The sequence below is a fragment of the Amphiprion ocellaris genome, chromosome 7 (genome assembly GCF_022539595.1).
Source record: "Amphiprion ocellaris isolate individual 3 ecotype Okinawa chromosome 7, ASM2253959v1, whole genome shotgun sequence".
In the NCBI taxonomy this organism is placed as follows: Eukaryota; Metazoa; Chordata; class Actinopteri; family Pomacentridae; genus Amphiprion; species Amphiprion ocellaris.
In genome coordinates, this window is record NC_072772.1 from 21,404,111 (window position 1) to 21,419,635 (window position 15,525).

Consider the following 15,525-nt stretch of genomic DNA (forward strand, 5'->3'; position numbering starts at 1 on the left):
GAGGCGTGACAAGGGTTTGCATCGAGCTGCCTCATATCAGTTTCAAAGAGCTCTTGTACCCTCTACCGTCAGTACAGAAGCTACTGCAGCTTCACAGCATCAGTCCAGCCCCCTCCTTCATATAAAGCTTTACTAACAAATCACAAATTAAACTTTCCCTGATCTCTTTAACTGATTAGGCTATTAATTTTTTTGTATTCAGTTGATAGTTCATTGTGACATTTCCCAATTCTTTATACATTCTTTGCATTGGTTAGTCTTAAACATACTACACATTTAACCCTCCTGTTGTCCTCATATACGGGCACCAAAAAATATTTTCCTTGTCTGAAAAAAATCCAAAAATTCAGCAAAAAATTCCCCAAATTTCTGAAAATTTGCAAAGTTTTCAGGAAGAAAATTCCAATAAGTCCTTAAAAGTTTCCCTTCAAAGTTTTTTTTTTTTTTAAAAATCCCCCAAATTTGGCAAGAAAATTCTTGTAAATATTTTCAAAAAATGAATAAAAATCTTCCAAAAAAATCCTAAAAATATCTAAACTGATTACATATATATTAGTAAGACTTCTAATATTTTCTTTAAGAACGTTCCCCAAAAAAATCAATTCGCTGGATTTTGGTTGATTTTTTTTATTTATTTATTTTTTTTTTTGTGAATGTTCTTAAGAAACACTTTTAACATTTCTTTTTTTTCCACCAAAAAATGTTCAAAGATTTACCAAAAATGTTGAAAATGTGGACATCAGAAGTTTCACTGTGAAAATATATATATTTTTCCACATTTTCAAACTTTAAAACAGGTCAGTTTTTACCCGCAGGATGACACGAGGGTTAAACTCATGCAAAAGCTCAAAAAAATTCCTACTCTTTTTTCTAAATCAATCTAAAACGCCAAAGTTATGACCTCAGTGATGACAGGGGAACACGTGTGTGTGGGTTCCTCAAATGACAAAGTAAATGTCAGCAGCTCAGACAGCCTGTGTACCATGTCGGATGTTACTGCAGTTATGCAACATGTGCTGTGTGAAGGTGACCTCAACCAGCTGGACAGGTGGGTGTCACTGCTGGAGCCCCACTGTAATATGGCTGTCCTGCCAGAGGGGGGAGTGGTCGATTCAGCATTCACACACACCAACACACACACACCTACACACACACACAGGTTGTATCCTGTTGACAAGGCAATGTTAAACAGACAGACTGTGCTAGAGGGAGAGGCTGCTGACACCGAGCCCACACCTCCAGACTCAACTTTGTCTCCTCTTCAGCCCATTACCGTGGAGCCAAAATCACCAAACAGTGTCAAATATTCGTTTCGGTGTCAGTTCAGATCATATTTTCCAGATTCAACTTCACAAAACCTCACCCAACTTCAATTTGTCACTGGAATATCCACTGTAATACAGAAAAAAAGTCCAATAGAACTTGTCAAAAATATATCTGGAAGCTAAATTGTGGACTCTAATGCTGTCTCTAGAAATCTAGTCTGTATAAATAGGAAACGTAACACACCTTTCACACACATCGACAGACCCAGGGTGGTTTGACCTTAGAGGAATGTGGTAAGGGGAACAAGTGAAGCTGTGCACAGGAATGTCTTTGTCGTTTCCTCCCGTCCAGGCTACGGTACATTCCACACCTCCCAAATCATAGCTAACCAGCACACAGCAGGCTACATTGGCCATGCCACATTCCTTCGACTATAAATCCAAATCCCGTGTCAGCCCATGCTTTAACTGTACCAAATGGTACCTTATACCACGGGAGGACTGCTTTCAAAAAAGCTCACTCCCTTCATTCCTGAGATACTTTACATATATAGATATTGGTCATCAGCTGTCTTTATTACTACCCTCCTACATGAGTTCAACACATACAGAATGCTACACATGCCTCAGTGTTTTAGAGCAACACATGTCTCTCAGGCTCAGACAAGAACATCCAACAGGACACCAACATTTGCTCATTTAAAGATAAACGTAATTCTGACTTAAAGGTTTATTCCAGTCTGCATGAAGTTGATGATCTCGCCAGAGGCAGATAAAAAAAAGATGTAGGTCTTTGCCCCGAGTTAACAACACAGGCTTTCTACTGTAAATATACGCATCCATCATCAGGGTTATTTTCTTAGAATTTACTAAGTGTCTCTGAAACTCTCTGATTTTAAATTAGTGACTTCCAGTGTTTTGGACCAACGCTCAGCTTTTTTATTATTATTATTTATTGATAATAATTATAATAGTGGTGGGACGCGATTCAAAAATTTAATCTAATTAATTACAGGCTTTGGAATTAATTAATCACAATTAATCGCACTTTTGTCAAACAGCAATATTTGACACAATAAGTGAAGTTTTTCAATTCAAATAAAATTGTGGTTGACAGTTGAATCAATGAATAGACATGTACATGTTTATAATTTAAAATTTAGAAAAAATTTTCCCACTGTATGGCATATAATAAAAGCATAAGTCATTCAAGGAGCTTCAGAAAGTTGAAAATCCACAGATTTATTCTGTTTTCATAGTTTCTGGGTCTGATAAATGGTGTCATTTTGATGGTACATTTTATAGGAATATAAAGATTTATTTGTGTATTTTTTATAAACAAAAAGTTTATAATTAAGTTATTAAAATACAGATATTTTTGTTGTTTAAGTTATTACTCCTCCAAGGAGGTGGAGCCTCGACAGTGTAAAAACTTAAACAAAATTGTTTGTTTCATTTCTATTTATCTGCATTTTTCATTTGTCTGCTACATTCACAGATTACTGCAAACTCAAAGTGCAATTATAGTGATTATATTCAACATTTTAAGACTTTTTGTAAACTCAAGCACTGTCTTGAAAAGTGGTCTATTATGGGATGGCTACACCGTTAGTTGTTAGCAGGATTGTCGTAGCTAACGTTAGTTCTGGTGCTAACAGCAACATGTTCAGCATTGAAGTGATCAGAAAACTCTTTGTTGCACGATTTGCGCACAACCAGGCTTTTATCCAAGCTGCCATCAGGAAGATTTTTACAAGAAAATTTTCTGCCCAACAAGCTCAATCTCATCTTCCTTCACTGTTCACCAGTGCCTGACTTCACTCAGTGCTTCCTGTGCTTCTTCTTCATGGCTACAAACAGACTTGAGGTTCATTACCGCCACCTACTGGGCTGGAGTGTTCATCAGAGATACTGGTGTGCCAGAAATTAGGGAACTGAGAAAAGTGCAATTTAATACGTTAATTTATTTAAGGCGTTATTTTCGTTGTAATTAATTAATCAAAATCAACGCGTTAAAGTCCCTGCCCTAACTATAATAATGCTTGTGTTGTGGGAAACACCTACCAAACCAGCTACTTTCGTAAAATGGGAGTGTCTGTGATTGTACTTTTTACTTACACCTGCAATACGAGTTTATTTCCCACATGGGGGCAACGCAAACAAGGCGTCAACAACATGTATCAGTAGATTTTAAGTTGAACCTGTTAGCAATTAGTCACTTATTTGCACATGCAGCAGCTATGGAGCAGTGTTTGCTGTTCATTTGGAGTCATGTCTCTGGCCGTATGATTAAGGCTAATATTCACCCTGCTTTTGGCTCTGCTTTTGGTTTTCAAAAAAATTCTATTGGAAATGTGTGATTCTTTGACTTTTAAATTAGTTCAGTCTGGTCATAATTCTCTGTTCGTTATGAAACACTCTTATTTCATTTCTTTTGGATGCTTTTTTAAACTGATTACAGCAGCTTTAAAATACAGCATTTCCTGTGCAGCTTCATTCCAGTTTGGTCTACTGAAGCTACAGTTGGTTCAGCATGCTTTTGTTGGGGTTTTTTTGTCTTTTTTTGCCTGGCTTTTGCTGTTTCTCTCATGTTTTTGTCATTCTGTTTCTCGTTTTTGTCGTTTTGTGTTTTTTTTTATCTCACTTGTGTCATTTGCCCATTGTTTTGTCGCTTTGTAACTTTCTTCTAATTTCTTGTCCGTTTTTTGTTTTGTTTCGAGTCATTGGTCTCATTTTTTGTCTTTTTTTTCCTCATTTTTGTCATTTTGTGTCTCGTGTCTTGGAATATTGTCTGGAAGTTGTTTTGATCATAAAGAGATTGTTCATGTTTGTTTTGTGTCTCATTTTTGTAACATTTTGTCTCATTTTTTGTCACTTTTTGTCTGACTTCTGTCGCTTGTCTCATTTTTGTCATATTTTTATAATACTTTGTCTTGTTTTTGTTGTTTTTTTGGGGTTGTTTGTCTCATGTTTTTGCTGTTTTGTTTCTCATTTTTGTCGCCTTGTGTGTCCTTTTTGTCTCGCCTGTTTCTTTGTCTCATTTTTGTCATCTTGTGTTTTGTTTTATTCGTTATCTTGTGTAGCGTTTTTGTATCAGGGCCAAACAGGATTTAAACTTATTTACTAACCACATATTTTTTTGATTTATCAGTGCAATTTACTTGACAGACGGAATACTCTGAAGCAATTTACAGCTCTTAAAATGAACCCTGTAACCTCCAGCTGTGTCAGCATCAATTTCTGCCCACTGGACTGCATAAAACCCAGTGGAATGAAGGATGAGTGGAAAAATCTGACTCCAGATCTGGCCTCAGACATGGCCACGGCGTGTGAACTAACCTTGCAGTTGTGGCAGAAGTTTTCTCCGTTCTTCCCCGGAGGAAGGATGATTTCCCCTGTTGGGATCAGCTGGATCTTCAGCTCCATCATTGTTCCTTTTTTCCACTCCTTCACTTTCTCTCAGAGCGTTGCCGTCTTGTGTTGCTGTGCTCGCTATTCCTCTTCAACTTTGTCAAGCGTGTCCGGGTGAAAATAACACACTGCTTCCCTCAGGTCTGTCAACAAATCTTCAAGTCAGGCAGAGGACCATCCCCAGAGAGGCCTGTAAAGCAAAAACACTACTGTACACAAGCAAGCAAATCACAAACCTCTCTCCTACATGCAGAGACACACCTTATGGTACAGTAGAAACTCTTACCTGACAGAGAAATTTTTACTTCCTAACACGCGGATCAACAAGCGGAAAGCAGCGACTGGCAGTTTCGAGCATTGGGAATTGAAGGTTGGGGTGTTACCTGTTGCAGAGCAGAGAGTCACAGTGAGGCCAGCTTCCCTTCACTGCAGCTAGAGGATATTTCCTCTCTGGCTGAGGGATCATGGGGAGGATATGGAGCTCAGCCTGACTCAAGATGGATGTCACATGCAGAGGATATGTGTCTTTTGTCTTACAATTGCGTGCGTGTGTGAGCTTGGGAGATAAATATGTATGTGCTCATAGGAAGTAGCAAACACAGTTGGGTCTGGAATGAAAGAAGCTATCTATTAGTCTTAGCAGGTGAACACATTTTTTTTTCTTCTTTTGATTTAAATCCCAGAATAGTAATAAAGGGAGCAGCCCATGTAAGTGGTTCCCAACATTTCTTATCTGAAGTACCTCCACAGCCCTGTCACAAATATCCAATCACTCAGCTCAGCTCATGTGCTCATCTGAGCTGATTTTAAACTGGACTTCATTTAACACTGCTAATTATAGAAGCATGGATATTGTTTGAAAAAAATCCTTTCAGTTTAGCTGTCAGTATACAATATGGTTTCAGTTTGCAGTTGTACTACTCGAAGTAATAGAGTTTTGGGATGTTTTAAACATTGGCTTTAGCTAACTTTTTCAACCATTTTTTCCTTTACATGCAGCTAACTATAATCAACCATTACTCTCTTTACAATGCTTATGTTATGCTTTCCTTAAACTATTATTCATTACCTTAAGCTAACATTTCAACCAGTATCCATTAGTTTTAACTAGTATTTCAACAATAATCTTTACAATTACTTTTAGCTAACATTTAGCATCCATCCATCCATTATCTATACACCGCTTAATCCTCACTAGGGTCGCGGGGGGGGCTGGAGTCTATCCCAGCTGACTCGGGTGAAGGCAGGGGACACCCTAGACAGGTCACCAGTCTATCACAGGGATACATATAGAGACAAACAATTGGAGAATTTAAAATCATCAGTTGACCTCAGCATGTTTTTGGACTGTGGGAGGAAGCTGGAGAAAACCCATACATGCACAGGGAGAGTATGCAAACTCCACACAGAAAGATCCCAGACCGGGATACGAACCGGAGATTTTCTAGCTTGAGGGTGGTGGTGCTAGTTCTTTCTTTCTTTCTTTCTTTCTTTATTTAATATTTATCCATTACTTTTGCTATTTTAGCTATTCATTACATGCTTACCAGTTGTTTTTAAGCTAAATTTAGCCTTTCATGCATACTTGTTAATTAGTCTCCACACACTCTTGGTTGTAATATTTTATACCTCATAATATAATACTTTTTCAATTAACATTCTCCTTTTTTTTTTTTTTTTTTTTTAATTAGCTGAGCAAGTCCACTATCTTTCCACTGACGCCATGGCAGAGGTACCCTCTTATGCACAAAAATCCCTGGTTGGAAATCACTAGTCTCGCTCAACCTTTTGTTTTCCTTGGCTCCTATTATATAAATGATGGCACTGCTTACAGGTTTTTAACATTACACACACACACACACACACACACACACACACACACAGAGAGAGAGAGAGAGAGTGCTGGTGTGAGCAGAGTTTCCTCCTAGAACCAGCATCCTGCCTCAGACAGTCCTCGTATCCACCCAGCAGATTTAGTGTGTGTGTGTGACGTACATGCGTGTTTGAATATGTGCATGACGGAACTGTCTTCCCTGAGGATACACGAGCACGAGGCATGCCTTTGCACCACACGCTTCCTAAAAACAAATAAGGGACTTGTGCTCTCTTAGTACCACACTTCCTGTCTCCAAGGACTGCGCTAACCAGGGCCTCGACACTCGACTCACACACACTGGTTCACACACTGACAGATAAACATACATCATTTGGATGACCTTCCTGACCTGTCAGATGATTCCAGAGCCCTCCCTGCGTTCCTGTTCACTCATGGCCAGCCCTGCGGGACGCATCCAGTTATTTGTGCTCATCATGCAATTTGCTGTATTCCTCATAATTTGTGGGGTGAAATCTGACCAAACCTTGCAATAAGGGAGCCACAGAGAGGACAGCTTTAGAGCAGTGGCTTGTAACATGGGAATCAGAGCCTCCTAAAGGGGTCATAGGATACATGCGAGGGGTTGCAAGATGATTAACAGCACAGAAAAACAGAACAATTATTCATTTATGCAAGGGAAATAGTTTACTTCACTTTATTTTAGCATCATGTGATAATTATACCTCTTCAGATGTCTATAATAATTCCAATAAACCAATGTTAGAGTTTCAATTGCAGTCTTGATAAGGGGAATGTCTTTGTTTAAACTAGTCAAGATTAAAACTCAACTGCAAGCTCACATAGTAATAGTGATTTTACAGGATGTTTATTTCATGTTAATACCAAATGTTCTATTTTCACTAGGTTTAAACCATGTGCCATTATGTTGAATAGCTGAGAAAAACCTCTAAATGACCTTTTTTCAACTTGAAATTCAATGACTTTTCCTAAAGTGACCCCACCTTTAGAAAAAGTGAAGCATTGTCTTTGTTTATGTTTTCATCAAAGCTGTACATCACCAGGATACAAAGATTGTCTTTGGGTCATTTTGGACTAAAACACACATTCACATCCCACACACACACCTCTCAAAACCACACACACACACTGAGAAACTGAGATTATGTGTGCTACTGATTGATGTCAAAAAACTAAACCTTTCATGTGCAGGTGCCACATCACCCATCCAAACATCCATCCACCCATCATCTATACACCGCTTCCTCCTCATTAGGGTCACATGGGGGGCTGGAGTCTATCCCAGCACACTTGGGGTGAAGACAGGGGACACCCTGGACAGGTCACCAGTAGAACCACCAACTAACCTCAGCATGTTTTTGGACTGTGGGTGGAAGCTAGAGAACCTGGAGAAAACCTACACATGCACAGGGAGAACATGCAAACTCAATGCAGAAAGATCCTGGTGATCTGGGGATCTCCTAGCTGCAAGGCGACAGTGCTAACCACCAAGCCACTGTGCAGCCCAACTATAGCAAGATGTTCTTCATATTTTTGTTTTACATCTATTATTATATTTTATTCTTAATATTGTTGTAGATTATGCACCTTGTGGGTGGAGCAATGATTCAAAAGAGTTTTTGTAGTTGAATTCCATTGTACAGTATACAGTACACTGTGGTTGTTTCCCTTCAAAAAATGCATTTAAAGCTACTTTCTACACATTTCTGATACTTTGTTAGGCTGTACAAGTACTATGTCTTGCTAAACAAATAATGTTTACACCTATGCAGTACCTTTAGCAGCAATGATAGTGATAATAAACCTCTACTTTAGCAAAGAAACAGTTATAACGTGTGCTGTAATAAAAAACCAGTGGTGTCCACTGATTAAATACAGTCTTTCTGCCCTCTGAAGAGGGAAAAACCAGACCTTCACAAAGTGTGTGATGCATGAGAGGTTGTTTCTTCATGTAAAATAGATTTTTGGTAGAAAATTCAATTAAGCTGCTTTACTTTAGAGGCTCAGTGGAGGCGGGTCATGTTTGACGCTTCGGACAAGGGGAGTGTTCAGGATGTTAAGTCCACATGAGGGTTATTTCAGTGCACCAATATGCTGCTCCTCTGCAGCTTCTATGTGTTTCTCAGAGCTGCTTTCTTGGGCAGATTGCACTCTCGTCTGTCTCACATGTTCTAATAAATATTAAATGAGCGGCAGTACTCAAAAAGTTTTATGCCTTACACGTGCATGTTCTGTGAGGATTCTGTCTTTCAGTGTGAGAGTGGCACAGCATCTGTGTTTGGTATGGAGGAGGCATCACAGGCTGCTGCTGCTGCTGCTGCTGCTGCTGCTGGAGGAGGGGAACATGCAGAGACACACATCCTTCCACCTCTGACCCCAGCTGGAGGCATTACTGACAGCCTGGCATCAACAGGAAACCCGTGGCCTTCACACACACACACACACACGCACGCACTTCTGCCCAGTTCTACTTTAAAATAAGAACACATAGTTGGCTTCTAAGATAATTAGTCCATGGGCCAGACCAGATATTGGTACCACCTCAGGTGACCAAACCTAAGTGGTACTAAATGTATGTTGGGTTATTATGAGTACATCAGGATGTGATAGCCTTTCCACACGGGCAGCTTTATCACTTATTAGTGAAACGGTCACATTCACCATAACTGTGGTATTGCACAATTCATTTAAATCTCACCGTATGCAAAGATCACATGTAATATGAGTCAATAATCAAATAAAACTTTTTGAGAAAGGGCAGAATAATTAAACATCAGACTCAGATGAATGCATTTCTTGTTTGTCTGTACTTTCTTTTCATGCTTATTTGTTTTGGTCGATTTGATTCTTATTTTGTTATTTTGTGTCTTGTTTCTGTCATTTTGTGTCCTGTTTTGTAATTTGGTGTCTTGTTTTTGTCTTTTTGTGTCTTTTTTGTCGTTTTGTGTCTTGTTTTTGTCATTTTGTGTATTGTTTCTATCGTTTTGTCTTGCTTTGTCATTTTGTGCCTTGTTTTTGTCATTTTGTGTCTTGTTTTTGTTGTTTTGTGCCTTGTTTTTGTCTTTTTGTGTCTTGTTTTTGTTGTTTTGTGCTGTTTTTTCTTTTTGTGCCTTGTTTTTGTCTTCTTGTGTCTTGTTTTTGTCATTTTGTGCCTTGTTTTGTCATCCTGTTTCTTGTTTTTGTTACCAGAGCAGCAAAATCTTTCTCAGACTCAAGTTTGTTACAGTATTGTTCAGTGCTGTAAAGTTATTAATGCAGATGATGATGTGTGACATGTGGCACTTCTTATTTTTTCATAATGAGGAATAATCCTATCGAACTTGACTTTTGACTCAGACCCTTTCATTGTGTCCATTAAATGAGTGATAAAACATATCAAGCCGTGAGTCTGCAACGGCTATCATATCAAAATGCAAACTAGAGACATATAGCTATAAAAATACCAAAAAGAATTGGTCACCTTGAGTGGTACCGATACTGGAGATTTTGGGTCCGGGGCCCATGGACTAAATCACATTATTGTTGTCTAATTTTAAATGCAAATGAAAATAAACTGTGACCACAAACACAGATTATTTGAAGTAATACGGATAAAATAAGTCTCCATGTTGAGAACTTGCAAATCTAATTGTATAATAATGCACAAATCCCAGTAATGCCATTGGCTGTTAATTGATATTTACAGTTTATCCTAGAGAAAGAGATAAGATTAACATAAATACGATACCTTAAAATAAATTTAATATGAGGAAATGAGAACGTTGATCTTGTAGAAAACACTTGTTGTTCTATTTTCCTGCCTAGACCATCATATCCGCTTTCATACTCACAATGTGAAGATTACACTTCACTTCCTTTGATTTTTTTTCCCTTTGCCACAGACTGACAGCAGTGAAAGCAGGTCGGATGCCACTTTTTTCCATCTTAATGCTGCATCACAAAGGATGTTCTCTATAGTGTGTGTCACTGTGCTTCCTTTGTTTCCACAGACTGAAGGTGAGTCATTGTGAGGAAACAGAGGCAGTTCAGAGACTGTGGCAGTAATATGGAATTTTCAAGGCAAAGACGGAAATCTGACTGAAGCCACCTGCAGCTGTCATAAAACCAACCAATGAGACACTTTAATTCCATTATGGATAGGGGTACAGAGGAACATTTCCAGCAACCATCACTCCTGTGTTCTAATGCTACATTGTGTTAGCTAATGGTGTTGAAAGGCTAATTGATGATTAGAAAACCCTTGTGTAATTATGTTAGCACATGAATGAAAGTGTGAGTTTTCATGGAAAATATGAAATTGCCTGGGTGAACGGCAGTATGCATATTTTACATATAAACTATTCTAGTAAAGATGTTTTATACCATCCAATTTAGAAATCAGTTGAAATGCAAACAGCTTGTGCTGTGAAAATGAATGATGCTTTATCTGAATTCATCGTAATGACTGTGGGAAACATCGGACTAAAAACGTTGGCAGCCAGAATCGCTGTTAAAAGCAGGTGCACTACATCCTTTACCTCTGGGATGAACAAGAGTGTGATTCAGCTGGTTGTTGGAATGTGGATGGATGTTGGTTTACCCCACACAGCTCCTGGGATTAGCCCTGTTTGTGACAGCAAGTTGCAGCAGTGTGCTCGTCATGCACAGATACACTGTAAAACACAGATAAATATATGTCTGCTGCATTGAAAAATGGCACTTGGGCACTGCAGGGCGATTTGAAGGGCATGGATCAGGACAGAGTGAGTTCACAGGTTCATCCTGCTGTGTATTTGTGGTGCAGTCCTGTAACCAGATGCCACATGGAGGCTCAGCCCAGACCAGATCAGACCAGGGCTGAGTAAATCTCACAAGTGTTGCCTGAAAATAACCTCAGCTATTTATAACTGCTGTCTCTGCAGCAGAAGAGGAAGTTCATAATATTTCATTGACGTTTGTTCCCCAGGTCCCACTCTGAGAGCAGTAATCTTGCTCCGACAACAGAACACTGAGGCAGTTTCCAGTTTCCACAGGAAGGCAGAGGAAGCTCGAGGACGCCGATTAGGCTGCCGGTGTCGAGGAGGGAGCCACTGACTCTCCAACCAAAACACATCTCCTGGAGAACAGTGGCTTCAGAAGTAACGAATGGAAAGTTAAACTGCTGCAATTTGTTATGTTCCCTTCCAGCACATCCAGCAACATCTCTGGTGGAAATATGGACTTTATTTTAGGATGGGTGATGTATTGTCAGATCAGCTGGAACCTGCTGCCCTCTTGAGGTTTCATGTTACAACAGGCAGCTCACTGGAGGAGAAACCATACACATCCCTGAGAGGTTCGTGAGGGTCTGTTAGTGTGACAGATCACTGAGACAACATGTGCAGCATCACCTGACCAAACAAATCCTCAGAAGAAAAATTGCCACACAAAAGATTTAGTTTTGTGTAGCACAGAAGATCATTTCTACCAGCTGTGTGTAACACTGGTCCCCAACCTGTTTAGTCTGATGAACTCCAGTCAGGGGAACTCAACCTGACGACGTCACGCATCATGTTCCAAATTTTAAACATTACATATTACTGTATGGTAGATACCATTGCTACTGTGAATAACTTTATAAAATTGAACTTTCGCTTCAGTTTGGTCAACTGTACATCCATACTGCTACCATGGAGTGGCTAAGGCTGGACATTTTAACCAACTATATGTACTTTTAGCAATTTCAACCATTGATCCATTACCATTAGATAACTACTTAATGGTTGTTTTCAAATACTGCTACCCTCTATTCACTACTTTTAGCTTTTTCAAATTTGATTTTCTTATTATTTTAACCAAGTATTTATTGTATAACTTTAAGCTGTATCAGCAATTTGTCCTTTACTTCTAACTACCTGTAAGCTTTAGCTAACCATTTCAACATTGCTTCTTAGCTAACCATTTATTACTTCTAGCTAACCATTTCATTTTATGGCTATCTTCACCATTTGTTCATTACTTTTATTAATCAATTTCAACTATTTATTCCTTATTTTTAGCTACTTCAACAATTTGTTGTTTAGTTTGAACTATTATAGCCATTTGTTTTAGCTAACCATTTATCCATTTCTATAAGCTATTTTGGCCATTCATTCATTAATTTCATCTATTTAAACAATTTATTCATTGCCTTTAGATATCAGTGTCAAACGTCTCTTACTTTTAGCTACTTCAGCCATTTATTTCTTGGTTTCAACTGTTTTAGTCTGTTATTTTAGCGAACCATTTATGGCTACTTAATTTACTATTTAATTTTCATGTAATCTCAGTCCAGTATGTGAATTGAATAGCCTATGAAAAAATGGTCCAAATCAACCAACCCCTCAGTCATCGCAGGGATATAGAACGTCTATAGAACATCTTCTTGTTTGAGTAATGTGTGAAAAGCGGAAAGAGCTTCTGGTCTTACATGAAAATGACAGAAAGATAAAAGTGAGATGAACATGTATGACAGTAATATATAATGTTGCTGAAGAGTTTGTTGTATGGCAGCAACCTTCACTGCAAAAGGCAGAACAAAGTGTACAGTACTATACAGTGTAATTACTGTAATTGCTCTATTTCTGAGATGATTAGCACATTCTGCTCAAGACTAGATTCTTAGACAGATTTTAGTTTTATACTAAGAACACTGGGAATACATCAACTAGGTCCTGAGATACAGTCTCACCCTAAAACCTGAACTGTTTTAGCTCAGTTAAAAGTTATAGGAGTTGCAATTGGTTTGTGGTTGTCTGGGGAAAAGTCTGAGCTGTATTTGTTTTAAACTTCTAATACCACAACAGAGTCTCAAATGTTAATTATAAATTATGCTCCCAGTCACCTCAGCATTGGCCCTCTGTGTCACATTTAATTCGGCAATGAAGCATCAGTGTTTATATTTCAAAATGCTACTACTTATGTCCTGATGTAGCAAAGGACGACTCCACTGTCACTTCTGAATATGGCAGATTCTGCCTGTTATACAGTCATATGACGCCCTATTAGTTTCTGATCCCCTGACCCTCCACTTCTCATCACATAAACACCTCATTGGGGAACAGCAGTGTTTTGTGAGAATCTCTTGCGAGTGACAGATTTGACCTGCAGAGGGCGATAGAGCAGCTGCTGCACAGTCATCCAGTCGTGTGAGTCTACCTTGAGTTTTTCAATCAGCTGTTTCCCCAGACTTACATACTATATATGAGACGCTTCACATACACTACAGAGCTCTTGATTTGTTTTCCAGTCAAGGATGGAAGCTTTCAACAGGTCTGACAAGCAAAAGAGGGACTTGTAATTCATCTCACATCACAGGGGACACTTCACTGCCGCTTTCTGATTGGCTGCAAGTCACTATGATCACGCCTTCACTCTATGCTGAGAAAATGGAGAGAGAAAATTACAATGAATAAGCCCAAAAGTCCTGTCTACAGTCATTCTGTAAGTCTTAGGTAAACTACAAAATAAAATTAAAACCCGATGATCGTGGGCATTAATTTCTTTTAAACTTTTAGGGTTATAGATCAGACATGGTTCTGGGCATTCTTCCCCAGGATATTTTTATTAATTTGGTACATTCTAGTTTTATGCATTGATTTGTGCATTCTTTGAATCAATCTAGAACTAAAATGTCTTTATTCATGGAAAGAAAACACTAAATTCATTCCAAAACGGTCTTTAGCTTCTGTCATGTTCTTACAGGAGTGGATTGATGCACTCGTTCTTAATACTGAGGCACACAATCTGCTGCAGCCTCCCTGAAATCCACACTTGTAATTAAAAGTCAAGGGATCACTGAAGGTCGCAAGACCCATGAAGGTTCAGTGATGCTCGTGATAATGATTATCCTCTGGGACTCTTGAGTGTCTGCACCAAGCTTCACTGAAATCCATGGCATAGACATACTCACACCTTAAAACATCAACCTTATGGTGACACACCAAGGACAGCAGGATCTATCCTCTGTGAAACATGAAAAAAACATATTTGTATCAAGACTGTCAGTCTTACGGTTTGCTGAGATACTAGTTTTGATCAAGTGATGGGCCCATCTCCACTGACACGACCAGTCCTAGAGCCTTGTTAGTATCTGAAAGGTCAGACGGTTTCCAGAAACATGAGGGTTTATCGGTTTGGGGGCACAAACACACATAATTAAAAATGTGTAATCCAATTTAAAAAAACAAACTCTCAAAAGTTTGGGGTCACTTAGAAATGTCCTGATTTTCGAAAGAAAAGCTTTTTTTCAATGAAGATAACGTTAAATGAATGATAAATCCAGTCTAGACATTGTTAATGTTGTAAATGACTATTCTAGCTGGAAACAGCTGATTTTTAATGGAATATCTCCATAGAGGTACAGAGGAACATTTCCAGCAACCATCACTCCTGTGTTCTAATGCTACATTGTGTTAGCTAATGGTGTTGAAAGGCTAATTGATGATTAGAAAACCCTTGTGCAGTTATGTTAGCACATGAATAAAAGTGGGAGTTTTCATGGCAAACATGAAATTGTCTGGGTGACCCCAAACTTTTAAATGCTAGTGTATGTACAACAGAAGATTATTACTTTAGCACAATAAAAATATTGCTTGAAGTTATAAAAAAAAAATGGAGAAATGGAAAATGCTAATCCTCTGAGGTGCATGGTGAAGATTTTAGTAGGCTTTCAAAATTCTTGAAAAAGTTTTGCCTGCTGGTTTGTCTTGATGAAAGACTGGTGCTTTTAGAGCAAAAATGCAGTGAAATCAGTCCTCTGGGGAGCATAAATATTCACTGCAAATGTAAACAAAATCCAGTCATTTGTTTTCAAGCTACTGCATCTTTACCCTTCCGGTTGGTCAGGAGGAGAATCTGGCTTGACAGCAAGCTACATCAAAGGTCAGGAGGTCACCCACTTGTCCCGATCAGACGTCTTGATCAGCTTCTCTCGTCAGCAGGAGACTCAAACGGCGACCTGGCAGGTGGAGCGCCTCCCGCTGCAGGTAGGACGTC

General features: G+C 38.8%; 1 protein-coding gene across 1 annotated transcript in view; it reads right to left on the reverse strand.

Moving 5' to 3' along the window:
* The window catches only part of LOC111562717 (unconventional myosin-Ic), a 68,919-nt gene extending 63,828 nt beyond the window's left edge, over positions 1-5,091 (reverse strand). The window contains exons 1-2 of the mRNA XM_023261397.3: positions 4,963-5,091; positions 4,605-4,866 (exon numbers count right to left, since the gene is read on the reverse strand). Coding sequence (XP_023117165.2) covers positions 4,605-4,694 — 90 coding nt within the window. The 5' untranslated portion in view covers positions 4,695-4,866; positions 4,963-5,091. The remainder of the gene's footprint in view (positions 1-4,604; positions 4,867-4,962) is intronic.
* Positions 5,092-15,525: the final 10,434 nt, after the last annotated feature.